At 40.2% G+C, this 27,541-nt stretch overlaps 2 protein-coding genes across 6 annotated transcripts in view; both read left to right on the top strand.

The window, feature by feature from the left end:
* The window catches only part of TTI1 (TELO2 interacting protein 1), a 55,682-nt gene that overhangs the window by 5,701 nt on the left and 22,440 nt on the right, over window positions 1–27,541 (top strand). For 2 of the 5 annotated variants that reach the window (XM_037811891.1, XM_037811893.1), the window contains exons 2-3: window positions 18,474–18,619; window positions 22,008–24,350. In XM_037811891.1, the coding sequence (XP_037667819.1) occupies window positions 22,049–24,350 (2,302 nt within the window). In that variant the 5' untranslated portion in view covers window positions 18,474–18,619; window positions 22,008–22,048. Of the gene's footprint in view, window positions 1–16,799; window positions 16,839–18,470; window positions 18,620–22,007; window positions 24,351–27,541 lie in introns of those variants that run through there. The other 3 variants (XM_037811892.1, XM_037811890.1, XM_037811894.1) reach the window with 3 other exon arrangements.
* On the top strand, window positions 8,275–8,699 carry LOC119515750 (transcription elongation factor SPT4-A-like). Its single transcript, XM_037811896.1, is given in 1 exon segment — window positions 8,275–8,699. A coding segment is annotated over 1 exon segment (354 nt). The 3' UTR covers window positions 8,629–8,699.

The following is a 27,541-nucleotide window of genomic DNA, read 5'->3' as shown; positions in this document are numbered from 1 at the left end:
GAATTACATTTCCTAATATTTTGTTTAGGATTTTTGCGACTATATTCATGAGGGCTATTCATCAGTAATTTTTTTTATTTTCATGTTGTCTATGTCTGGTTTTGGTATCAGGGTAGTAGTAGCTTTGTAAAATGAATTGGGAAGTTTCCCCCTCTTCTATTTTCTGAAAGGGTTTGTGTAGAATTGGTTTTAATTCTTTAAATGTCTGGTAGAATTCTTCAGTGAAAGCATCTGAGCCTGGAGATTTCTATTTTTGAAGTTTTTAGATTACGAATTCAGTTTCCTTAATAGTTATAGGGCTGTTCACATGATCTGTTTCATATTGTGTGGGCTGTGATAGTTTGTGGTGTTCAAGGAGTTCACCCATTTCGTCTTAAGTTATCAAATTTATGTGTATAGAGTTATTTGTAGTATTCCTTTACTATCCTTTTGATAGCTACAAGTTCTGTTTCATTTCTGATCTTGGTAATTGGTATCTTCTCTCTTTTTTCTTTGTCTTTCTTGTTAGAAGTTTGTCACTATTCTTTCAAAGAACTTGCTTTGTTTCATTGATTTTCTTTAATGCTTTCTGTTTTCAATTCATCGATTTCTGCTCATATCTTTATTTCCTTCTTTCTGCTTGCTTTGAGTTGATTTTGCTGTTCTTTTTCTAGGTTCTTAAGGTAGAGTTTGGATTATTGATTTGGGACTCTCCCTCTTTTCTAATGTATGCATTTAGTACTATAAATTTCCCCCTCAGCCGTGCTTTAACTGTGTCCCCATAAATGTCAATGTTGTATTTTCATTTTCATTCTGTTCATTGTTTTTTTTTTTTTTTTTTTTTTTAATTTCACTTGAGACTTTCTCTTTGACATGGATTCTTTAGAAGTGTGCTGTTTAGTTTCCAGGTGTTTGGAGATTTTCCTGTTATCTTTCAGTTATTGAATTGTACTGTGATTCCATTATGGCCAGGGAACTTACTCTGTATCATTTCAGTTCTTTTAAATGTGTGGTTTGTTTTATGGCCCAGGATGTCTATCTTGGTATATGTTCCATGGGAACTTAAAAGGAATGTGTATTCTGCTGTTGCAGAGTGGAGTGTTCTATAAATGTCAGTTAGATATGGTTGGTTTGTGGTGGTATTGTGTTGAGTTCTTCTATGCCCTTGCTGATTTTCTGGTTAGTTCTATTAATTGTTGGGAAACAGGTCTTGAAGTGTCCAACTATAATTGTGGATTTGTCTATTTCTCCTTTCAGTTCTATTAATTTCTGCCTCACGTATATTGCAGCTTTGTTGTTTGATGCCTACACATTTAAGATTATGTGATTTTGGTGGATTGACCCTTTTATCATTGTATAATGTCCCTCTCTGTCTTTGGTAATTTTCTTTGCTCTAAAGTCTACTTTATCTGATATTACTGTAGCCACTCCTGCTTTCCTTCAAGTAATGTTTGCATAATATATCTTTTTCCATCCTTTTACTTTCAACCTTCCTATATTATTATGTTTGAAGTGAGTTTCTTATAGATAGTGTATTGTTGGGTCATCTACCCTGCCAATCTGTCTTTTAGTTGGTGTGTGTAGACTATGTTTAATGTAATTATTAATATGTTAGGACTTAAGTTTGCCATTTTATTTTTTACGTTCTGTTTGTTCTCTCTTTTCATTTTTCTGTTTTCTTTTTCCTGACTTCCTGTGGGTTACTTGAACATTTTTCAGGATTTCATTTTGACAATCTATAATGTTTTTCCAGTATAGCTTTTTGTATAGCTTTTTTTAGTTGTTGTTCTGAGTATTACATTATATGTAAATAATTACTCTTAACCAGTTTAAGTGAAGTATGAAAAACTTAACCTCTCCCTATGTCCCTTTACCCTCCGCCATTTGTAATTGTCTTAAATATTTTCCCTACATCCATTTAGAATGACATCAGACAGTGTTACAGCTTTTGCTTCGACTGTCAAACACAATTTAGAAAACTCAAGAGGATGAGAAAAGCCTATTGTATTTACACATATTTTTACTTACCATGTTCTTTCTTCCTTCCAGATGTTCCAAGATTCCTTCTTCTATTGTTTCCTTTCTATTTAGAGAATTTCCTTTAGTCACTCCTTTAATGTGGGTCTGTTGGCAACAAGTTCTCTTAGTTTTCTTCATCTGGTAATATCTTGATTTCTCTTTCATTCCTAATGGATATTTTTGCTGAATATAGGAGTCTAGGTTGACAGTTCTATTTTTGCTTTAAGCACCTTTGAAAAGTATTTTGCCACTTCCTTCTGCCCTTTATGGTTTCTTATGCGAAATCCATTGTGATTCTATTTGTTTTCCCACTTAACAGTAAGGAGTCATTTTTCTCTGGCTCCTTTCAAGATTTTTTCTTTGCCTTTAGTTTTCAGAAATTTAGTTATGATGTGTCTTGGTGTACATTTCTTTGGGGTTCATTCAGCTTCTTGAATCTAAAGGTTTATATCTCTTGCCAATTTTGGGAAATTTTCAGCCAATATGAGTATTTTTTTGGTGGCACAGCTCTCTTTCTCCTCTTCTTCCGGAACTGTTAGAGCTTCTGTTATAGTCCCACGGATCCTTGAAGATCTTTTTTTTTTTTCCCAGTGTATTTTCTCTCTGTTGTTCAGAATGGGCAATTTTTAGTAATCTTTCTTCCTGCTCAGATTATATCCTCCGTTGTGCTGTTGAGCCCACCCCTGAGCTTTTAAGTTCAGTTACTATATTTTTCAGATCTAAAATTTCTTTTGGTTCTCCCCTATATCCTTTGTTTCTTTGCCGAGCTTTTCTATATTTTCATTTGTTTCAAGCATGTTCTGCTCTGAAACATTTTTTATCACAGCTGCTTTAATAATTCTGACATATCTGTGATCTCAGTGTTGATGTCTATTGGTTGTCTTTTTCATTGTGTTTAAGATCTTCCTGATTCTTGGTGTGATAAGTAGTTTTTGATTGCAACTTGGACATTTTTGTATTATGTTCTGAGATTCTGGATCTTATTTAAGTTTTCTGTTTTAGCTGGCTTTCTCTGACACTCTTGCTGCAGGGGAAGGAGAGGGTGACACCTCATTACTACCAGGTGGAGATACAAGTCCAGGTTGCCCACTTGGCCTCTGTTGACACTCAGTGGAGGGTGTTCCTTGTTACTGCTGGACAGAGGCAGAAGTTCTGGCTGACCAGGTGGTCTCCACTAACACTGTGGTGGTGGAAACTGGGGCTTGCCTCCTGGTGGGAGTGAAAGTCCCTGCTCTCTACTTGGCCTTCTCTGGCACCACCCTGGCAGGGGTGTTGGAGCACCTCATTACAGCTTTGGGAGGGTGGAAATCTAGGCTCTCCACTCAACCTTTGCTGGTGCAGTTTGGAATGGGGCCACAGTTTTTTTCTGTGATATTTGGCTTGAGTAGAGCTCTTACTGTCCAAAAGTTTTTGTCTAACTAGGCCGTCTTTTCCCTGATGCTAGAGAGAGTAAGCTTTTGTTGGGGCTTTTTAATCTGGGTTGCAAGCTTCTTCAGTTTGGAATCTGGGATATGTGAGACAAAGAAAACTTAGCAAACTTGCTACCACATTGTACCTCAGGTCTTTGGATCCCTACTGCCTACATTCTTCTCTCCACCTTGTAGAGTCTTCTTATTGTTTGTTTTATATGTAATGTTCAGGGTTTTTGGTTATACTTAAAGGGAGGAACAGGGGATGGTCACATTTGCCATATCATTCTTTCTGTTTATTTACCTGTTTGTCTATCAGTCCATTTTTCTGAACACTTGAATGTAGGTTATATACATCAGGCTCCTTGAACACTTAATACCACCATGTACATTTCCTAAGAACAAGTATATTCACTTAAATAATCACCTTAAATACAGTTATCAAGTTCAAGCAATTTAACATATATAGAAAGCATATAACTATATTCCGATTTTTTATATGTCCCAATAATGTCCCTTTGAGCATTTTCTCTCTCTTCCCTTGCTAGATCCCATCCAAATCATGTATTGTATTTAATTGCCATTGTCTTTTTCATTGCTCTTTCTTCCTTTCTTCTTTTTTAATTAATAGAACATCTCAAGTACTCCCAAGCATACCATTCAATAGGATTAATCAAATTCACAGTACTGCAATACCCCCACCACCTTCCATTACTAAAATTTTCTCATCTCTCCAAACAGAAACCCTATACCCATTATGCAGTAACTCTCCATTTCCCCATCCCCTGCTCCTGGCAACCTGTACTTACTGTTTCTGTGAGCATGCAAATTCTCTGGTATTTTCTTTGTAGTTACCATGGGGCTTAAATTTAACATCCTCAATCTATAACAATCTCATTTGCTGTGATAGCACCTTAACTTCACTAGTATACCCAAACTATGTTCCTAAACTTCTCCTTCCCTGAACCTTTATGTAGTTCTTGTTATAAATTACATGTTTATAAATTATGAGTCCCAAACCACTGATTTATAATTACCTTTTACGCATTACTTTTTAGATCCTGAAGGAAGTAAAAAGTGGAGTTACAAACCAGAAATAAAATAGTATTGGCATTTATATTTACCCATATTGTTACCCTCACTGGAGATTTCTTTATTTCTTTGTGCAGCTTCAATCTATGGTCTATTATCCTTTCCTTTCAATGTGCAAAACTCTGTTTAGCATCTCTTGTAAGGCTGGTCTAGCTGTGAAGAATTCCCTCCAATTTTGTTTATCTGGGAATGTCTTAAAATCTCCCTCATTTTTGAAAGACAGTTTTGCTGGATATAGAATTTTGGGGTGGCAATTTTTGGCTTTCAGTACTTTAAATATATCATTCCACTGTGTACTTGCATCCATGGAGTCTGATAAAAAAATGGGCATTTGATCCCATTGAGGCTCCTTTGTACATGACATGTTGCTTCTCTGTTGTGGCTTTCAGAATTCTCTCTTTATCATTGGCCTTTGACAGTCTGATTATAATATGCTGCAGGGTGGGTCTATTTGGGTTTTTGCTCTTTGGAGTTCACTGAGCATCTGGGATGTGCATATCCATGATTCTCATTCAATTTGGGAAGTTTTCAGCCATTATTTATTTGAATGTTTTCTCTGCCCTTTTCTCTCTTGTTTCTCCTTCTGGGACTCCCTCAGTGTGTATTATTGGTATGCCTGATGATGTCACACAGGTCTCCTAGGCTCTGTTCAATTGTCTTCATTCTTTCTGATCCCTAGACTGAATGATTTCAGTTATCTAATCTTCAAATTCACTGATTTTTTTTTCTGCCAGCTCTAATCTGCTATTGAACCCCTCTAGAGAATTTTTAATTTCTGTTACTTTGGTCTTCAGCTCTATTTGATTCCTTTTCATAGTTTCATCTCTCTGTTGACATTCTACTTATGTTCATCTATCGTTTTCCTGATTTCCCTTGTCCATATTTTCCTTTAGCTCTTTGAGCATATTTGGAACCATTTTTTGAAAGTCTCTTGTCTGGTATATCCCAGGTCTAGTCCTCCTCATTGATGGTTTCTGAGGCTTTAATCTTCTCCTTTGCCTGGGCCATTGCTTCTTGTTTCTTTGTAAGTTTTGTAATCTTTTGTTAAAATCTGAACATTTTGATAATTTAATGTGTTATTGCTGAAATGTAGACTCTGTGTGGCATCTGTTCCTTATGATTGTATCCAGTTAGTGCTAAGACTGAGTTTTCCTTGAATGCTAAGAGCTATCAAAAAAAAAAAAAAAGAAAGAAAGAAAAAGAAGGAAAAAAAAAAACAAAAAACAAAAAAACATCTTTCCCAGTCTTTGCAGATTGATCTGTGCAAGTGATCTCCTTCATGGCTTATCCATACAATGGGTTGTATGAGAATAGCTTCAGACCAAAGTGTAGGGGCCTCCCTCATCCTTTCTGCTCATGCATCTTGTCTTTGGAATGCGTGTATGGCCCTAGGAATTCCCCCATTTACACAATTCTGAAGCCCCCGTTTCTCTGGGTCCCAGGCACTGCACTGTATGTCCTACAGCCAGCAATCTCTTGCCCCAGGCAGCATGACTTGACTGCTCTCCCACAGCTTCCTTAGGCAAGTTTTCTGAGCTGCCTTCTACATGCAGGGCAAGTTCTGAGCTGGCAGATCCTTCAGGCTGCCACAGGACAGATTGGGCCAGACATACAGGCTTCCAGTGTGTGTACATGGGTTACTCTGCTACTTCTGGAACTGGGACCAGGGATCCGTATTGGGAGTGTGGGCTAGCTCCATGCCAAGCTGGTAAGGGGTAGGGGTGGTGCTGGCCAGGGTGCCAAGAGATCCTACCATCTTGAAGAGATGTTTTTCTTATTTGGCATTCAGCCAGGTACTGCAGTCCTTTACTTGTTTTCCGGGGCCCTGAAAGATTTTTCTGCCAGTTCTTGTTTGTTTTTCAAAGCTCCTGTGGGAGACAGAGCCCGGAATCATCTCACTCTGCCATCTTTATCAGCATGGGGGCTTTTTACTTATTTTTAAATGCATAAATAGCTAAATCACCTGGAGAGCTTATCCCAATTTCCAATGCCAGGATATTGTTTTGGGGGGCCTTAGCCATGTATTCTAATATGCACCCTTGGTTAAGAATCACTGTTCTAGAATATACTTCCTCCAAAAAAATTTCTGGTCTAGTAAAGGGGACAGATAATACAAGACACAAGATCTATAGAGGAGAACTATAAACAAAGTACAAAGTGAGTCTCAAGTAACTTAATTCTCACGAGATTGGAAAGATTATGGAAGGCCTCCTTGATTTCCCCCATCCACATTCTATTATGTGTACTTACTTTATTTCAATGCCCTCCCCATTTTAGGGCTAGATCCTCTGGTTAACTTTTTATCTCTCCTCTTCTTCAAGAGTTTAGCAGGTGTGTGGCTCATAGTATATGCAACGGAAACATTTCGTAGGAGAAGGAAGGATGAGTAAGAAGCAACAAACTTCAGGGTATGCTGAAGGTTTAATGTTTATCCGGCTTCTTTTACTTGTTTATTAAACAGACTTTTAGTGAGTGGGAACTATTTAGCTGACACTGTTCCAGATGCTGGGAAACGACAAGTAAAGCTGCAGCAGTAAAAAATACCAATTTGGTTGGAGAAAGAGACAAATAAACTGATAATTTAACCCAAGACAGTAGTCCTCCAGCTCACTCTGAACACTACTGCCAGGTGGATTATTGAACAAGTACCTTTTTTATCACATGACTCCTGTTTTTTGAAAAGGAGCATATAGGTGGAGTGTATATAGTACAGGATTCCCAAACCTGGCTGGTCATAAGATTGACCTTGGGAACTGATAAAATCATAGATTCTCAAGCATACCTCCCCACAAATATGGACTCTAATTCAGTAGATCTCTTGGCCGGGGGAGGGGGGGATCTTTATTTAAATTGTTCTTCCTTGATTTTGATAAATAGTCATATTGGGAACCTCTAATTTAGTGGAAAGAGTACATACAACATTTGAAGTCAGACAGGCTTGAGATGAATCCCATCCATGTCTGACACCTGCTTGCTCTGTGACCTTGGGTGTCATTTAACCTCTTTGAGCCTTGGGGCACTTGGCTGCAGAAGAGGAATTTATGTACATAAAATACCTAGCACATTGCCTGGCATATGGTTGGTTTTTCTAACAAATACTAATTCTCTTCCTTCTATTCTAGAACTTGTACTGGCAATTCTTATGTCTAAACACCTTTCTCTGAAAACTAAATCCAGTCTTCCTATCCTTCTGTTGATTATTCAGAGTCAGAAGTTTAGGACAAGTTTATTTTATGTTGAAGAAACTAAACTTCATGGAAGTCCCACAGCCAGCCAGGACTAGAGCCCAGATTGTCAGATTCCTGTTCTCAGGCTTTTTCTCTCCCTGTTGTGGAAATATAACCTAAAAGAGGGCGGGAGTGTAGCCAAAATCTAGAATTATGATTGTTCCATGAGATTGAATCTAGCAAGATCCTCCCATAATAGGTGAGTCAACTTTCTGTAGGAATAACCCATCCCAAGGGAAGAAGTGTGTAACAGTTTTTATCCAGAATCCAGTTCAAACATAGTTAATATGAAAGCTTGTCAATGAGAGAATCAAACCTTGGGCTGAATCATTGAATTATGGAGTATTTATTGAATACTGCTTTGTGCCAAAAGCAATATAACCACTAAAAAATCCCTGCCTTCATATAGCTTGTAGTCTGACTGAGGGAGACAGTAAATGAATAAATAGGTAGTTATCTGTTTGATGGATGGTACTAAGTGTTATGGAGGAAAATTTAAAAGTTAGGGAAAGGTGGGACTCTCTCTGTTGTTCTTCCTCTCAGAGAAGATGGCCTTGGAGACGGTGCCAAAGGACCTGCGGCATCTGCGGGCTTGTTTGCTGTGTTCGCTGGTCAAGACCATAGATCAGTTTGAATATGATGGCTGTGACAATTGTGATGCATACCTACAGAGGAAGGGTAACCCAGAGATGGTATATGACTGCACCAGCTCTTCCTTTGATGGAATCATTGTAATGATGAGTCCAGAGGACAGCTGAGTCTCCAAGTGGCAGTGAGTCAGTAACTTTAAGCCAGGTGTGTATGCTGTGTCAGTCACGGGTTGCCTGCCCCAAGGAATTGTACGAGAGCTAAAGAGTCAAGGAGTGGCCTACAAATCCAGAGACACGGCTATAAAGACGTAGCAAGATGCAGGGCTGCCAGCATCTTTGCTCCCCACTACCTGCCTGTTTTTTGCTTGTGGAACTAAACAGGCAGAACTTGACATCCTCCCCACCCTCCAACTCTGAGACTCAGCAGACTGTTGAGAGAGCAGCACACTGGGTCCCCAGGCCATTTTACCTTCTTTGGACTACTGGTGGGGGTGGGAGGAGTTTGGGATGGTGAATTGACCCAGACTGCTGAGAGAGGAGTAGGATGCTAGTTTTCCTACCCACAGGACAGCGCTGCTTGCTTGCCCATGAGCAAGATTGTGGGCCAAATCCAATAAACATGAGCCCCTAGGAAAGTTCTTAAGCCCATGACATGTCTTGCTTCTCTCTCCTTTTCTCTTACTTGGGCACAATCAGAGGTCACTTGCCCTTTAAGTATCTCCCCAGAGCAGGCCCTGCTGCCAATCTTTGAGCCCCCACAGTTGCAACCTCTCCAGTATGCTTCCCGGGGTCTTGTTGGAAGGTCTGCTGTCCTGAGGCTGGGAACCCCATCAGCCTGGTGGTCCTGGTGTCTGGCACTTGCATCCATTTTGCCCTCTGGACCAATTAGCACAGTAGGTGTCCCTTGAAAGAAATCCGGAGGCTTCTTACTGCCCTTTTCCCCTTGACCTGCTGAGAGGTTTGTAAGAAGTTTAATACTTCTTTTTCTCCTCCATTGTTTTCTTCTTTTTACTTCTTTTCCTGTACCTTGAGCCAGCCAATAGCATCCATTTCCCTCCCCTCCATTCCCCTAACTTACCCACATTTCCCATTCCCCTATCTGGAGACTTTCAGGCCTTCGTTGGCTTAATGGGTCTTGGTCTGGCTTGTTATTGCCTCCACAGGAGCAGGCCTCTCCCTCTGTCCTCTGGAGTTTGTTTTTTGAATAAAAAATTAATCATTAAAGAAAAAAAAAAAGTCAGGGAAAAGTAATAGGGAGTGCCAGGGTGGGGAGGAGTGAGGATGGGTTACCGTTTTAAATAGGAGTGATCAGAGAAGGCTTCACTGAGAATTCATGTTTGAGCAAAGGCCTGAAAGAGGTGGTGGAACTAGCCATGAGCATATGTGGGAGAACAACAAGTGCAAAGGCTCCGAGCAAGTGGTCTCATCAGAATATCACCCCTGTGTAAGGCCTGGTCAGAACAGCTAGCTCACTTGCCGTGATGTCATCTGTCTTGTCTCTGCCTGTAACAGGTGCTATGACTTTTCTTCCTTCTGGCCTTTGCTTATGACCAGTCTTTACCTTGAGTAGCCTTCCCACTCAGCCCCAAATGTGTAGTTCCCTCTCCCCAACACACATCCTTCTCCTTCCATGAGTGCTTCCCTGTTGGTGTTCATTCTTTTTCAGATTCTTTATGCACCTTTTTCCCTTTCTCACTTCTTTATTGTGTGATACACTAAGTACCTTGTGATCTACCATCTTATGCTTTAAGTGTTTATAAAGTGTAACACACCTTATCATGTATAGATTGTCCCGTTTGTCTTTACTATCTATGAGTCATGGACCAGGGATCTTAAATAGCTCATCCCTGTGAGGAGCAGAGTGAGATTGGGGGTGGGGAGAGGTATTGCCAGGGTGGCTGAGCTCACTCATGCTCTCCAATTTCAGATCTCTTCCCCCACCTCTCCAGTCCACAGTGGGAGTACACTGAACCAGGAAAGGTTTAGATGGCCATCAGCAGTCAAGAACTGTTTACTCATGCTTATGTTTACTCATGTTTATTCGGTCACTATCTGCCACAGTTGAACTCAGAGTGGTTTTCTCTACTCACCCAGGCTAGCAGCTTGTTCTGAATGCTTCATCCCAGTATCACTTTCTGGTTCAGAATTCCCCTGTTGCTGTCAGTTGTATAAACATCAACCTTTGCAGTGCTACTTTAAGTAATCAGAGTTGCATTTTATAGGAGTAGAATCTAGGACTTTTAAGGCTCTAAATCTCTATAAACAATTCCTTCTGTAATTGACGTGTTGTCACACAAATGTGATTTCATGGCCATCCCATAAAGCTATATGATTGCTTTTTATAGTCATGTCAAAGTAGCAATGTGTTATACTGTCTTCCTTACAGAAAGCTGGTTAATATGTTTTTGAGCCTGTAGCCCATTCTTTTGAATATCTTTGATTGTGGTAAATCTTCATCTGTAAATTCTTCCACTGAGGGATTTTCCCACAATTTATTTATCCACCTACTGTGGGTGTGTATTGAGTGGTTTCTGGAAAGCTTTATTGTTTTACATTTCACATTTAAATCTGCAGCTCATCTGGAATTGATTTTTGGTGTGAGATGGAATCAAGATATGTATTTTTTTTTCATATGAATAACCAAGTGACTTAGCACCTTTAATTGAAAAGACCATCCTTACCTTTATTTCATTGCAGTGTCACCTTTATCAGATGTGTGGGTCTGTTTCTGGATTCTCTGTTCTATGTGTGGACTACATTCTGTTCTGTTAATTTGTTTGTCTTTATGTCAATTTATACTATCTTTAATTGTTGCACAGTAAATCTTGATGTCCAATAGTTTAAGTTCTCCAATTTCATTTTTCTTCAAAATTGTTTTGGCTGTTTAGATCCTTTGCATTCCCATATAAATTTTAGAATCAGTTTGTTGATTTCCACAAAAGTCCTGCTGGGATTCTGATTGGGATTATGTTGAATCTATACCAGTGGTTCTCATTCAAGGGAAGTTTTGTCCCCTCCCCCCACCCCTACGGGACATTTGGCAATATTTGGAGACATTTTTGATTGTCACAGCTGGGGGAGTGCTACTGGTGTCTAGCAGGTAGAGGGTAGGGATGCTGCAAAATATACTACAATGCATAGGACGGCTCCCACAACATATAATTACCCAGTCCAAATGTCAGTAGTTATAGTGGGGCTTCACAGTTATAGTAACACTTCTGTCTGCCAGCTTATTATTTGTTTTCTTTTTGACCTGATTGCTTTGCTTATTTTTTCTCCTGTTTTACCATCTTTTGGGTTAATCAAGAATATTTATCCCATTTGTACTGGTTTACTAACTAGTTAGGTATATATTCTTTTATAATTCTTTTAGAGCTTTCCCTATAGATTTTCAACAGGCATTCTTTTTTTTTTTTTTTCCATTTTCTTTATTGTGGAATATAACATATATACATAAAAGTGATAACTTTCAAAGTGCAATTAGCAAGTAGTTAGCAAATTTCAAAGAATGTTACGGGTTACAGTACCATAGTTTATTTCCTTATTGTGAAATATAACATATATATATATATATATATATATATAGAAAGGTGATAACTTTCATAGTACAATTTAACAAGTAGCTATAGAAAAAATTTCAAAGAATGTTATGGGTTACAATTCCACCATTTCAGTTCTTTCCTTCTGGCTATTCTAATACCCTAGCAACTAAGCGAAAAAGAATTATAAAAAGATTCAGTGTTTGTAATCCTTTGTTAAATTCTATCTTGTCTGTTGCTACCCCTTCCTCTCATTTAATCACTTTCCCAATCTTCAGGGGTGTCTAGGCTTGTTCATGTTGAAAACGGGTGTCGAAATTATGGGGAAAAGGGGACGCATCTGATTGTTGTTCTTGAAGATGCTGTTGCCTCTGAGTTTTGGGACTTATCTGGCATAGGAACACTCTGGAGGATTTCAGTTTCTGAAAAATAAACTTGTGAGTGAAACTTTTATGGAGTCTCAGATAGGGACCGGGATATTCTTTAGGGTTTTGGGGACTACTGTTGATTTGGGCTTGTCATATTGTGGCCATTTGGGATATCCAGCTGAAACTTGCATAAGAGTAACCTCCAGGACAGCCTTTCAACTCTATTTGAAATCTCTTAGCCACTGAAACCTTATTTTGTTGCCTTTCTTTTCCCCGTTTTGGTCAAAAAGGCATTCTCAATCCCTTGATGCCAGGGTCAGGCTCATTCTTGGGATCTGTGTCCCACATCAGGGTGGAGGGTGATGAATTTATTTGTAGAGTTGGGCTTAGAGAGAGAAAGGCCACATCTAAGCAACAAAAGAGGTTCTCTGGAGGTTATTCTTTTTTTTTTTTTTTTTTTTTTTGTCATTTTTATTGAGATTGTTCAGATACCATACAATTATCCAAAGATCCAAAGTGTACAATCACTTGCCCCTGGGTACATACAGCTGTGCATCCATCACACTTAATTTTTGTTCAATTTTTAGAAACTTTTCATTACTCCAGACAAGAAATAAAGTGAAAGATGAAAAAAAAAAAAAAAAAAAGAAAAGAAAAGGAAACTCTAATCCTCCCCTATCCCTAACCAACCCCCCTCAATTGTTGACTCGTAGTATTGATATAGTACATTTGTTACTGTTTATGAAAAAATGTTGAAATACTACTAACTGTAGTATATAGTTTGTAATAGGTATATAGTTCTTCCCTATATGCCCCTCTATTATTAACTTCTAATTGTATTGTCATACATTTGTTCTGGTTCATGGAAGTGATTTCTAGTATTTGTACAGTTGATCATGGACATTGCCTGCCATAGGATTCAGTTTTATACATTCCCATCTTTTGACCTCCAGCTTTCCTTCTGGTAACATATATGACTCTGAGCTTCCCCTTTCCACCTCATTCACACACCATTCGGCGCTGTTAGTTATTCTCACATCTTGCTACCAACACCCCTGTTCATCTCCAAACATTTAAGTTCATCCTAATTGAACATTCTGCTCATACTAAGCAACCACTCCCCATTCTTAAGCCTCGTCCTATATCTTGGTACCTTATATTTCATGTCTATGAGTTTACATATTATAATTAGTTCCTATCAGTGAGATCCTGCAATAATTGTCCTAATGTGTCTGGCTTATTTCACTCAGTATATTGCCCTCGAGGTTTTGTCATCAACCCATTTTTTTTAATATGGTTTTGTTCACTCACCATACATTCCATCCCAGGTAAATAATCGATGGTTTTCTGCATGGTCATACATTTATGTGTTCACCACCTTCACCATTATCTATATAAGAGCATCTACATTTCTTCCACAAGGCAGGAGGGAGAGTCAAAGAAGGTAGAGAGGCAAAAGAAAGAGGGAAAAAAAAAACACAGCTAGGAAGCAGCAAAAGGAAAAATAACCTTAAATCAAAGTAGAATAAAGAATCAGACAATACCACCAATGTCAAGTGTCTAACATGCCTCCCCTATCCCCCCCTCTTATCTGCATTCACCTTGGTATATCACCTTTGTTACATTAAAGGAAGCATAATACAATGATTCTATTAGTTACAGTCTCTAGTTTATGCTGATTGCATCCCTCCCCCAGTGCCTCCCCATTTTTAACACCTTGCAAGATAGACATTTGCTTGTTCTCCCTCGTAAAAGAACATATTTGTACATTTTATCACAATTGTTGAATACTCCAGATTTCACCAAGTTACACAGTCCCAGTCTTTATCTTTCCTCCTTTCTTGTGGTGTCTCACATGCTCCCCACCTTCCTCTCTCAACCGTATTCATAGTTACCTTTGTTCAGTGGACTTACATTGTTGTGCTACCATCTCCCCAAATTGTGTTCCAAACCACGCACTCCTGTCTTCTATCACCCTGTAGTGCTCCCTTTAGTATTTCCTGTAGGGCAGGTGTCTTGTTCACAAAGTCTCTCATTGTCTGTTTGTCAGAAAATATTTTGAGCTCTCCCTCATATTCGAAGGACAGCTTTGCTGGATACAGGATTCTTGGTTGGTGGTTTTTCTCTTTCAGTATCTTGAATATATCACACCACTTCCTTCTTGCCTCCATGGTTTCTGTTGAGAGATCCGCACATAGTCTTTTAAGCTTCCTTTCTATGTAATGGATCGCTTTTCTCTTGCTGCTTTCAGGATTCTCTCTTTGTCTTTGACATTTGATAATCTGATTATTAAGTGTCTTGGCGTAGGCCTATTCATATCTCTTCTGTTTGGAGTACACTGCGCTTCTTGGATCTGTAATTTTATGTCTTTCATAAGAGATGGGAAATTTTCATTAATTATTTCCTCTATTATTGCTTCTGCCCCCTTTCCCTTCTCTTCTCCTTCTGGGACACCAATGATATGTACATTATTGTACTTTGTTTCATCTTTGAGTTCCCGGAGACGTTGCTCATATTTTTTCATTCTTTTCTCCATCTGCTCCTTTGCATGTAGGCTTTCAGGTGTTTTGTTCTCCAGTTCCTGAGTGTCTTCTTCTGCCTCTTGAGATCTGCTGTTGTATGTTTCCATTGTGTCTTTCATCTCTTGTGTTGTGCCTTTCATTTCCATAGATTCTACTAGTTGTTTTTTTGAACTTTTGATTTCTGCCATATACATGCCCAGTGCTTCCTTTACAGCCTCTATCTCTTTTGCAATATCTTCTCTAAACTTTTTGATTTGATTTAGCATTAGTTGTTTAAATTCCTGTATCTCAGTTGAAGGGTACGTTTGTTCCTTTGACTGGGCCATAACTTTGTTTTTCTTAGTGTAGGTTGTAATTTTCTGTTGTCTAGGCATGGTTTCCTTGGTTATCCAAATCAGGTTTTCGCAGACCAGAACAGGCTCAGGTCCCAAAGGGAAGAAATATTCAGTATCTGGTTTCCCTGTGGATGTGTCTTAGAAAATTGCTCCACCCTTTGATGCCTCGGGTCACTGTGCTTTTCTGCCCAGCAGGTGACGCCTGTTAGCCTATAATTCTTGACTGGTGTGAGGCGGTATGGCCGTGTTCCCCCAGGCTCTGGGGTCTGGTTCTGAATGGAAAGGGCCCCACCCCTTTCCTCCTAGAGAAGACAGAGCTCCCAGGTGGAGGTCATTAGCATTTCAATGGTCTCTCTCTCTGCTTGTGCTGTCTCCACCCTTCTCCACTTCACAGCCCTGAAAACGGAAAATGACTGGGGCTTTCTCCACTGAGCCAAAAAAGAAACAGATAGTCCCCTTCAGACCCAGTCCAAGGCGACCCTCTGGCTCTCCCAGGTCTGTCGTCACCCAAAGCCTCTGTCTGTTTTTTGGGGATGCATACCTGTAGTGAGCAGTTCACACTCGCTACTTAAAACCCCAGTTGGAGCTCAGCTGAGCTATATTTGCTTGCTGGGAGAGAGCTTCTCTCTGGCACCACGAGGCTTTGCAGCTCGGGCTATGGGGGAGGGGGTCCCACGACTTGGTTCCGCAGGTTTTACTTACAGATTTTATGCTGTGTTCTCGGGCATTCCTCCCAATTCAGGTTGGTGTATGATGAGTGGATGGCCTCGTTTGTCGCCCTGCAGTTATTCTGGATTATTTACTAGTTGTTTCTGGTTTTTTGTAGTTGTTCCAGGGGGGCTACTTAGCTTCCACTCTTCTCTATGCCGCCATCTTGCCCCTCCACTCTGGAGGTTATTCTTAGGCATAATTATAGGTGGGCTTAGCCTCCCCTTTACAGCTGTTAAGTTTCACAAGAGCAAGACTCAAGATTGAGGGCTTGACTTATTAAGTAGGGGGTTCCTAATTTCACATAGCATGTGTTCTGTCCAAGATAAACAATCAGCATCTCACATTATTTTCACTTAGTTGTACAGTCATTGCCACTCTCCATTTTTAAACAATTCTTGTGACCCAAAACACCCCTCAACAGGCATCTTGACATGTTACAATATAATACAAATTATTCTACCACCTTTTGATACTGTAGCATCTTAATTCCTTTTACCTCCATCCTTGCCTTTTGTGCATTATTGTGGTCTTACATTTTCGTTTTATATGTAGTTCGACTACAAAGGGCATAACAATTATTGTTTTGTATAGTTAATATTTTTTATATTGATCTATTCCAGTGTATTTCATTCTTTCCTACATTTCTATGCTTTTGTCTGGGTTTGTTTTTTCCCTTTAGTTTTTTTTTTAGTGTAGGCCTGATAGCAACAAATTCTCTGTTTTTGTTTGTTTCAAAACATCTTTATTTTGCCTTCATTTTTAAAATATATTTTTGTTGCATATAAAACTCAAGGTTGGTAGTTACTTTCTTTTAGCACTTAAAAGATATCATTCTGGTGTTTTCTGGATTTCGTCATTTCTGTTGAGAAGTGAGCTGCCAGTCTTATTGCTCTCCTGTTTTTAAGATTTTTCTCTTTTATTGTGGTTTTCAGCAGTTATGCTATGATGTGTCTATGTGTGCTTTTCTTTGTAGAGGCATACCTCAGAGATACTGTGGGTTCAGTTCCAGACCACCACAATAAAGCAAATCTTGCAATAAAGCAAATCGTGAGTTTTTTTTGTTTCCCGGCACACATGAAAGTTATGTTTACACTATACTATTGTCTTTTAAATGTGCAATATTCTTATTTCTAAAAAAGTGTATATACCTTCATTAAAATGAGACCTAGAGACACAAAATGAACAGATGCTGTTGGAAAACTGTCCCCAATAGACTTGCTAGATGCAGGGTTGCTACAATCTTCAATTTGTAAAAAATGCTATATTTGCAAAGGGCAGTAAAGCAAAATGGATAAAATGAGGTATGCCTGTATTTGTCATGCTTGGGGTTTGTTGATTTCTTGAATCTATGTGTTGACGTCTTTTATTTCTTTTGGATAATTCTCAGTCATTGTCTGACTATTGCTTCTGCCCTATTTTCTCTCTCTCCTGACCTTCTAGGACTTATTTATTCACGTTAGACGTTTCAGTATATTCCACATCTCTTATGCTCTTGTCTGTGTTTACCGTCCTATTTTCTTTGCTTGCTTGAGTTTGAGTGTCTTGTATTGCCCTATCTTCCAGTTCACTAATCTTGTCTTCTGTTAAGTCCAATTTGCTATTAATACCTTCCATTGAGTTCTTCATTATAGATGCTGAAATTTTCAGCTCTTGAATTCCATTTGGTTATTGTGTATACACTGTGGTTTACTCCTGTGATGAAATTCTTCATCCTTTCATGTACTTCATCCATCTTGTCTTCCATTTCCTGACTGTATTAATCTTGGCTATTTTATAGTCATTGTCTGCTAATTCCTATATGTGGGTCATCTGTGGGTCTGCTTCTGTTGTCTGTTTTTCCTCTTGATTGTCAGTTATATGGGTTTTGTTTCTTCCTATGTCTAGAAAACATTTTGTTATTTACCAGACATTAAATAAAAGAATCATAGTTGTTCCATATAATATTTTCTTCCACCAAAGAGTGTCCTGCCTTTCCTCTATCAGGTAGATGGAGCGGGAGCTGAACAGTTCAATTCAGTCAGGGATTGAGCTGAGTTGTAGTCCTGGTAAGGCTCAGTCTTACTCTGGTTCACCCTTGTTAGGGTGTGGTCCTCCAGGACATTCAGTTGAGAGCCTAACATGTTTGTCTTCTTAACCTTGAGAGACTGTGAGAGATTCAGTTCTGCCCTTCAGAGGTTTTCATTCTAGCTCTGAGCTACCACTTCACATAGCTTCAAACTTTGGTAAATATCTTTAATAGGAGACCAGTCAAGTGTTTAAGGCACCTCAAATCTCCAGTTTTATTACCTCATCTTTGAAGAACTCCAAAATCCCTGCTGATCTCTTTGCACTCCAGCAGCACCCTTTTTCCAGAGCCATGTATTTTCAGGTCGCCCAAGACTGCGGTTTGTCTCGCCAGCCCCACATGACCACTAAAAGCATTGTGGTTTCTCATTCCCCAGTGGCAGCCCTTAGCCTGGGCAACACCCTAACCCTGAGCTCGTGTCCAGGAGCAGAAAATGTACCAAGGGCAAAAAAGAAAACCAAAAACCCCAGCAGAATAGCTATTGGTTGTTGGCTCATCTCTAAATATTCTCCCCTCTCTAGAATAGTAGTCCATCTCGTCCTTGTTACTTCCACAACTATTTGATGCTTTAAGAAATGAGTTTTGTGATTCATTTGGCTTTTTCTATTTGTCAGCAGGATTATTGGCCTGCCCCACCTACTACATCCTACTTGAAAGAGAATTTGTACAAATGGTTTTGAGTGCTTGCCATGTGCCAGATGTTCTTCCATGATCTGGGTATAGAATTGTCCCTGCCCTCAAAGAAGCTCCTGGTCTAAAGTAGGTAAGACAAACATATACACAAATAATACAGTGAGCTAAATACTGTAATAGAGATGTGAAAAGTGGTAGGACAAATGAGGTGAATGTGAAATAGCAGCACCTGTTTGGAAAATTGCATTGTAATTCGAAAACTGTAATTTTATATGGTTGCAGTTTAGAGTTCAAAGAATGGAGCAGTGAGAGATGCTGAAGAAATAGGCAGGGGGCTGATGGTGAAAAGTCTTAAATGGCAAGGCAAAAAAAGGTGTTTACCCTTTAGGCAGGCTATGGACAGCAATTGATGGATTTTAAGCATGGAAAGGACTGACTATATTTTTGTTTTTGAAAGATTACTTAAGTGTCAGTATCAAATGTGGATTCAAGAAGGGCACGCTTTGAAGCCGAGGGTACAGGGAGGAAACTGTTACAGTCAGCCTAGCATTCAAGAGATGATGATGATCAACAGATTTGAAAGATGTTGAAGGGGCAGAATTGATGAAACAGGGAATGATGGGCTGAAGAGAGAGGTGAAAGAAATCAGATTCCAAGTTTTCTGGTTTGTATGAGGACTGGGTGGACAGCGATGCCATAAATAACAAAGAACATTCAGTAGGAAGAGCCAGTGAATTTAGTTTTGGACATACACTGTGTGCCCACTTCATTAGCTCTATTACAAGTTTTACTGTATAATCCAAGAACATACTTTGAGAGCTCACCACCCTGGGGGCCCCCAAATTATCTTCTTGAAACTCATAAGGTGGGTAAGAGAGATGCAGCATGACCACACCCTAGCTTTAAACAGAGGTGCTCTGACTTTAGCTGTTTTATATATTGGGTTTCCACTTAAATTTTTTTTTGAAGAAAGTTTTCCACAGCTAAAAGAAAAACATTACTCACCAGTGTTTTCTTTTTAATCCATCTTTCCCTGCTTAGGTCTCTGTTCTTGATTTGTTTATTGTTTGAACAGAGTTCTTTCTCAGGTCTCTTCCTCTGGTAGGGTATATGGGTGATACCTTCCCTGAATCTTTGCCTGTTGTTCTTTCACCCTGACGTGAGTATCTTAGCTGTGAATAGGATTTGGAGACCACAGTCCTTTAGTTGCAATCAGTAGATGCTATTCCACTGTTCTCCTAGCATCCATTGTTGCAAATGAGAAGTCCAGTGCCAGTTTCTTTTCCTTTTATAAATTATTTGTTGTTTGTTCCTGAAAGTGTGTACGATTTTTCTCATTATCATAGAGTTCAGGAATTTTGCTAGACTGTGACTAGGTATGTATCCTTAAATCTTTTCAGTCCCCAGATAAATCTTTCTGCAGCTAGGGGAAATGTTTTACTATTATTTGTTTTAGCTTCTCCATCTGTTCCTTTGGCTCGTTCCAGAATTCCCAGTTACTTACATGTTGGTTCTCCTAGATCTGTCCTCCAAGTCTCAGAATTCCCATTTCTTTATGATCCTGCTCAGAGTTTTAAGATAGCTTTACTTGATCTCCCAGGCCACTAATTGGGTCTCAGCAATTAACCATCTCTTTTTTTGTTTGTTTTATCAATTGAGCTTATTTGGTGTTGAAAATCATGTTTTTAGTTCTAAGAAATAGCCTCTGTGTTGTAACTTAATTTCCATAATTGGTTTTTTTATTGTTATTTGAATTCTTGTCTGTCTCCTTTAAGGCTTCTGTTAACCTAAGATTTACCAACTCAAGGAGTGCTCTGTTTGCTTTTCCTACCCCTAGCTGCCAGGTCCCATTAAGCAGTTATTTTCCTTTTCTACTCTTTGATCCAGCTACCCAGTCTCAGGCAGGGCTGGCTGTAGCCTCTGGGTCATCAGTGTCTGGGCCGGAGCTCCTGGAAGTCAGTATTCAACAACCATACCTAGTGTTTTCCTAACCTGGGCTAGAGAAGACTTGCACTTCATCTCTTCTCTGGCTTCTGCCCAAAAACCCTCAGGCAGACCAGCAATCGTCTTCTTCAAGGGGTCCATGGAGGTCAATGGGCCAAACTCTCTCCAGAGTATCAGAGTCCCAATTGTTGCCCTGGAGCCTTTCCTGACCCAGGGAAAAGTCTGGCACCAGCTGTTTCTCTAGGTTGAGCAGGTCTTGTCACACCCACCAGGTACCACTTGTCTGCTAGCCCTGCAGTCACCTGGTTCAGGAGAGCTCACTGGATTGGGGGCAGAGGGAAGCATTAGGGACACTTTCTTGTCATCTGTCTTTTCAGAAATCCCAACAGGTAGAGCCAAAAAAAAAAAAAAAAAAAAGGAGAAAGGAGAAAGGAGAAAACCACCACCAGATTAGGTGATCTCTAAGTCTCCTTGCAATGCCAACATTTACAGTTGTACACATTTATGATCTCCAGCATCAGCTCATTCCTCAGTACCCTTGGGCCACACTTTTATGTCTTCCCAGAGTGCTCTGCTTCCCCAAAGGGACTATTTGAGACTTCTATTACTCTTCTGAAGCCCGTGTTTACTCGCCTTCTGGTTCAGTGTTGGCCCATGACTTTGCTTTTCTCCTCACAGAGGAAAAAAAGAGATTCTCAGGTGTTAAGTTGCCCAGCTCCTTTGCTTACCTATAAACCTATCTCCTTTCACTACCTGCCTGCCTGCCGTCTATCTTTCCATTCTGCTTGAAACTCTTCTCCCATGATTTCTATGACAGTGTGCGCTCCTGGTTTTTCCATTTCTCTCGGCACTCCTTTCATTTTTCTTTGCTCTCAGTCTCACCCAGCTCTAATCTAACCTCCCATATTACTGGCTGCCAGGAGATCTTTACAATGCATAAAGCTAATCATAGCAACCCCTGCTTAAAACCCTGTAATGGCAAGAAAGGCAAAACTAATCTGAACTGATAAAAGTCAGAATAGTGGTTACCAGTGGGCAGGAGAAATAGAAATTGATTGTGAGAGGACATGTGGGAGCCTTCTAAAATCCTGAAAATATTCTGTATCTTGATTTGAGTAGTGGTTACTTGGGTCTATACATACATTAAAAATTCACTGAGCTGAACATTAAAACTAATACATTTTATTCTATATGAGTTATACCTCAATTTAAAAAAAGGAAAAAACTTCAGTGGCTCCCAATCACTTCCACATGTGAAAATCCAAACTCCTTCAAATAGCCCAGATTCTTCATTCCTTCCTCAAGTCTCAGCTGAAGTATCTTCTCCCTTTGAAACCCATCCTGGCTTTCTCAGGGTTATTACTTAGTAGCTCTTCCACACTCACCTAGACTGTAAGCACAGGCCTATCCTAACTAACCCTTAACAGACTGTATTGTAACTCTACCCCTGTCTTTCCCACTAGACTTTTCAGTTCCATTGCTCACCTTGGTACCTTGCACAGTGACTGTCAGCAGGTTCACTTTGTATTTGCTTCAAGTTTGACCTTCTTTACTGAAAAGTTTCCTTCCTTCAGCCTGCAGGATGTTTCCTTGGTGAGAGGAAGGCTCGTGCACAATGGCAGTTTTTGATACTCCTGAAGAGGCCTTTGGTGTTTTGCGTCCAGTCTGTGTTCAGCTCACGAAGACGCAGACCGTGGAGAATGTGGAGTATCTGCAGGCACAGTTACGAGCCGTGAGTGACGCTGCCCTTCAGGAACTTCAGCAGTACATCCTCTTCCCTCTGCGATTCACCCTGAAGACCCCAGGCCCCAAAAGAGAACGCTTGATCCAGAGTGTGGTGGAGTGCCTCACATTCGTCCTCTCCTCAACATGTGTGAAGGAACGGGAACTTCTCCAGGAACTCTTTTCGGAACTCTCTGCTTGTCTGTATTCACCCAATTCCCAAAAACTCGCAGCTGTGTCAGAGGAGTTGAAATTGGCTGTGATCCAAGGACTCAGTACGTTAATGCACTCGGCTTATGGGGACATCATTCTGACGTTTTATGAGCCCTCCATCCTGCCTCGTTTAGGATTTGCTGTATCTTTACTGTTAGGCCTAGCAGAACAGGAGAAATCAAAGCAAATTAAAATCGCTGCCTTAAAATGTTTGCAGATTCTACTCTTGCAGTGTGATTGTCAAGACCATCCAAGGTCCTTGGATGAGCATGAGCAAAAGCAGCTGGGGGATTTATTTGCTTCTTTTTTACCTGGAATCTCAACTGCACTTACCAGGGTTATCACAGGAGACTTTAAACAAGGTCACAACGTTGTGGTATCTTCCCTAAGGATCTTTTACAAGACAGTGGGCTTCATTCTGGCTGATGAACAGCTCAAAAGAATTTCAAAGGTCCAAACAAAGCCTGCAGTTGAGCACAGAGTAGCAGAACTGATGGTTCACAGAGAAGCAGATTGGGTAAAAAATACTGGTGGCAAGCTGACTATCCTTATTAAAAAGATAATTGAGTGTGTTTCCGTTCACCCACACTGGAAGGTGAGGTTGGAACTGGTAGAACTTGTGGAAGTCCTGCTTTTGAAGTGCAATCAGTCACTGGTTGAATCTGCGGGTCCCCTTCTGAAGGCTTTGGTGGGTCTAATAAACGATGAGAGCCCTGAAGTCCAAGCCCAATGCAGTAAAGTTCTGAGACATTTTGCACAACAGAGAGTAGTGGTGGGCAACGGAGCCTTTGCTGATATCTTGTCAGAAAACCTGCATTCCCTTGCCACATCTCTTCCCCGCCTAATGAACTCCCAAGATGATCAGGGCAAACTCTCTACTCTTTCCTTGTTACTTGGTTATCTGAAACTCTTGGGTCCCAAAGTAAACTTTGTCCTCAACTCCGTGGCCCACCTCCAGCGCATTTCCAAAGCACTCATCCAAGTTCTAGAATTAGACATGGCTGATATCAAAATTGTTGAAGAGCGGTGTTGGAACTCTGATGATCTGAGTGCTTCTCCAAAGACCTTGGCCACACAGCCGTGGAATCAGATCCAAAGGAGATATTTCCGCTTCTTCACTGACGAGAGGGTCTTTCTGCTCTTAAGGCAGATTTGTCAGCTTCTTGGTTTTTATGGGAACCTCTATTTGCTTGTGGATCACTTTATGGAACTGTACCGTGAATCTGTGGTTTATCGAAAACAAGCTGCCATGATCCTTAATGAACTAATTGTAGGGGCTGCTGGGCTAGAGGTGGAGGATATTCATGAAAAACATATTAAAACAAGCCCAGAGGAACTGAGAGAGATCGTGACATCTATACTTGAAGAATACACGAACCAAGAAAACTGGTATTTGGTTACCTGTGTGGAGGCTGAGGAAATGGGAGGGGAGCTGACGATGAAGCAGTCAGGCCTCCAGGCCATCACGTCTGGTGCACACACCTGCCAAGTTACATCTTTTCCAGCCTTCTCAAAGCCAAGTCCCACTGTTTGCTCCATGAACAGCAACATCTGGCAAATATGCATCCAGTTGGAAGGGATTGGCCACTTTGCATATGCACTAGGAAAAGACTTTTGTTTGCTCTTGATGTCAGCCCTCTATCCTGTGCTGGAGAAGGCAGGAGACCAAACCCTGCTCATCCGTCAGACAGCTACCAGCACCATGATGGACATTTGCCATGCTTGTGGCTACGACTCCCTGCAGCACCTGATCAATCAAAATTCAGACTATTTGGTGAATGGGATCTCTTTAAATCTGCGTCATCTGGCTTTGCATCCTCACACCCCAAAAGTCTTAGAAGTCATGCTGCGGAACTCAGATGCTAGCCTGCTTCCTTTGGTGGCAGATGTGGTTCAGGATGTCCTGGCCACCCTGGACCAATTTTATGATAAGAGAGCTGCTTCCTTTGTCAGTGTTCTGCACGCCCTGCTGGCAGCATTAGGTACATCAGGAGCCCTCTTTAATGCTGATTTGGGGACAAGACTAATATCCTAGGTTGCCTAAACTTATGTTTTTCATTGTTCATGATTATGTTCTGGAGGACATTATTTGAATAGTTGTCTATCCCAGTCCTACATGTTATGGAGGCTACTATTGTTTGTCTATTTTTCTTTATACTTTTAATAATCTCTACCATTTATTGAGCTCCTGCTCTGTGCCAAGGATAAAAACCCTGCAGACTAAATATAAACCTTATTCTTATTTTACTGATAAGAAAAAGTAAGACTCAGTGAGAGCCTTCATACCCATGGTCACACAATTAATGAGGGGTAAAGTCAGGATTTTGACAAATTGGTCTCACAGCAAAGTTCTTTTCAATATACCAAACTGCTTCTGGCAGTACTTCGAGTTAGCGATATCTGTGCTAATGAAGAACAGGAATAACATAGATTATTCAGTCCATGGATAGCCTAGAATAGTACTGTCCAATGGAAGTTTCTGCAGCGATAGAAGTGTTCTATATCTGTGCTTTCCAATGTGGTCATGCAGCACATGTGACTGAGGAAGTGGATTTTAATTTTATTTAATTTAAATAAGCACTTGTGGCTAGTGGCTACCATACTGGACAGAGCGGTTCTGAAAACTTCCTTTAACCTTTTAATTGTGTGAGTTGGCTTGATTTTCTCCTCCTGTCTTTGATCCTGTTGGGTATCTATTAGAAGTGTTAGCTCCCATTGAAATGGCGAAATTTTGGGCTAGAAGAAAAAGAAATCCTCAACTGAAAAGTCAAGCTTTAAATAAAAAAATAATGCCCTAGATGACTGGGATTTCCTGTACCCCCATAGCTGATGCCATTTCCAGAATTCATTCATTCATTCATGAACATTCACATGCAGTGCACTGTGCTAACTAATGAGGATACAGCAGTGAACACTATGGATGAACTGTCACAAATCTTTCCTGGGAAAGAGATGATAAACTAGTAAAAAATCATGAAACTAGTTCATTTCAGATCCTGATAAGCACTGAAGGACATAGACAGTTGATGGAAGAGTAACAGGGACAGGCTACTTTAAGATAAGTAGTCAGGGAGGGCCTCTCTGAGGAAGTGACGCAAACTGAGACCTAAAAGATGAGAAGGACCCGTCAGTACGCATGGGGCTGTCCCATTCTTTTTTGGCTTTTAAGAACATTCAAGCAAAGGGAACGGCAGGTGCAAGACCTGGAGGGAAGAAAGGCTTAGGGTCTTTGGAAAACGGAAAGGAGGCCAGTGTAGAAAGAATGGCACATGAGAGATAAAAGATGGGCAAGGACAAATCCTGCAGGGCCTTATAGATCGAGGGAAGGAGTTTAGATTTCATTTTGCAAGCACTGGGAGGCCTGGGTACTGGGCTGGTTGCTTGGGAGTCAGCAGTGAACAGGACATACTCCTAAGAACAGCAGACTGCATATACATCTTAGACTATGACTGACTTCCATGGTCCAAATAGACCCCATATTCTGCCTTTACTGTTTTGGGGGACTGTTCTATATTTAAATTTGAGATTTTAAAAATATCTTAAGAAAAGTCCAATTAAATATACTCTCTTGGGAGAAATCTTAATTTAGGCCTTGAAAATTGAGTTGCCTCAGATTGCTGATGTCTTTAGTCATGTTTTTTTTTTTTAAGTGAGTTGGAAGAAAGAAAAATAGAACTTTTCTGAAATGACCCAGAGTACACTTGGCATTGTGAATAATGAACAGAACCAAGGCAGAGTTGACATGATCAAGCCGGAATCAAATTCATACTTTATTCTAGTACTTCTGTTCATCATCGAATTGTTTAACTGATGACCACTCTTTTAAGATGGGAGTAGACATGTGGTCTCGTAGAACTTCCGAAAGGTCATAAAAGAGCCCAATAGATGTTTTAGGAAACTGAGTTAACGCTAGCCCAGTGGTTCACTATGCATTGACTGAAAAACATCAGGTACCTCAGGGTAAGAGCCATCGGTTAAATTAACACTTAGCACCAACTACTGATTGGCTGATTATTGATAACAAGAAGAATACAGGGTAGCTTTGAAAATAATATCGTCTGTGAACTCACATTGGAATTTGGAGATTGCTCCATATCTGGACACAGGATTGTTGTGTCCTTTTTTATGGCTGTATATTTATCCCACTGTGTGGCTATACAATAATTTATGTAACCAGTCATTTCTCAGTGGACATTCAGTTGTTTCCAATCTTCCACCACCACAAAAAAAGGCTGCAATGATTATCTTTGTAGGTCATCTTGAACTCGTCTTAAGTAGATCAGTGGCGTAATTCCTAAAAGTAAAAATGCTGGTTTAAAGGGTATTACGGTTCAGTTTTTGATAGAGAGTATCAAATTGCTCTCCAAACAGGTTGTGCCAATTTAAACACGTCAGCAATGTAACAGAGTCCAATTTGGCCACACCCTCACCCACACAAGATTGCCAAGCTTTTTGATCTTTGCTAATCCAATAGGAAAAAAATAGCACCTTGTTATAATTTTAATTTCCATTAAAAGTGAGGTTGAGCTTCTTTTCATATGTTTAAAAGCTGTTTGTGAGCAAAGACTTTTTAATATCTGGCACTAGCCTTGAATGTAGAAATAAGCCTTGCAGTGTGTCTGCTCTTAGCAGTGTAATTGTGGCATGCTGGCTCTGTTTGGGAGTGCAATCCTTTGGAGTACACTAAGGGCCTGATTTACTTCTGGGGATGGGGTATCAAAGAAATGTAAGTAATTGATCCCTACAGTTAGGAAACTCCAGATACTGGATTGAAGGTTCTCATCTCAGGCATTTGCTTGCTGCCACTCCCAGTGACCTAGCTCTGGCATCTCTCATCTGCCTTTGTGCAGATCTCCTTGATGAAAAGCAGATTAGCAGGTGCTAAAGATTATCAGACACTTTTTCCCAGCTGTCTGCAAAATGAAGGTGCTGGACCAGAACAGCGATTTTCAGGTTATGGGATTTTTGTTGTTTCATTCTTTTAAGTAGTAGAGCCTTTTTTTTTCAAGTGACGCCTCAGGGGAAACCCCAATATACAAAACAGTTGAAATTAGAGCTGCTTTGTTTGAAGAAGGGATAGAGACCTTGGAACTCATCCCTTTAGCCTGTGGTCTCCTTGATGCCCTCCCCTTTTGTGACCCCTGAGACTTTTCTGCAGAGCCCTAAGGCTCCT

This window comes from Choloepus didactylus, chromosome 19 (genome assembly GCF_015220235.1).
Source record: "Choloepus didactylus isolate mChoDid1 chromosome 19, mChoDid1.pri, whole genome shotgun sequence".
NCBI classification, from domain to species: domain Eukaryota; kingdom Metazoa; phylum Chordata; class Mammalia; order Pilosa; family Megalonychidae; genus Choloepus; species Choloepus didactylus.
The sequence above is the reverse complement of the archived record's forward strand: the minus strand, read 5'-3'. Positions and strand labels throughout refer to the sequence as shown.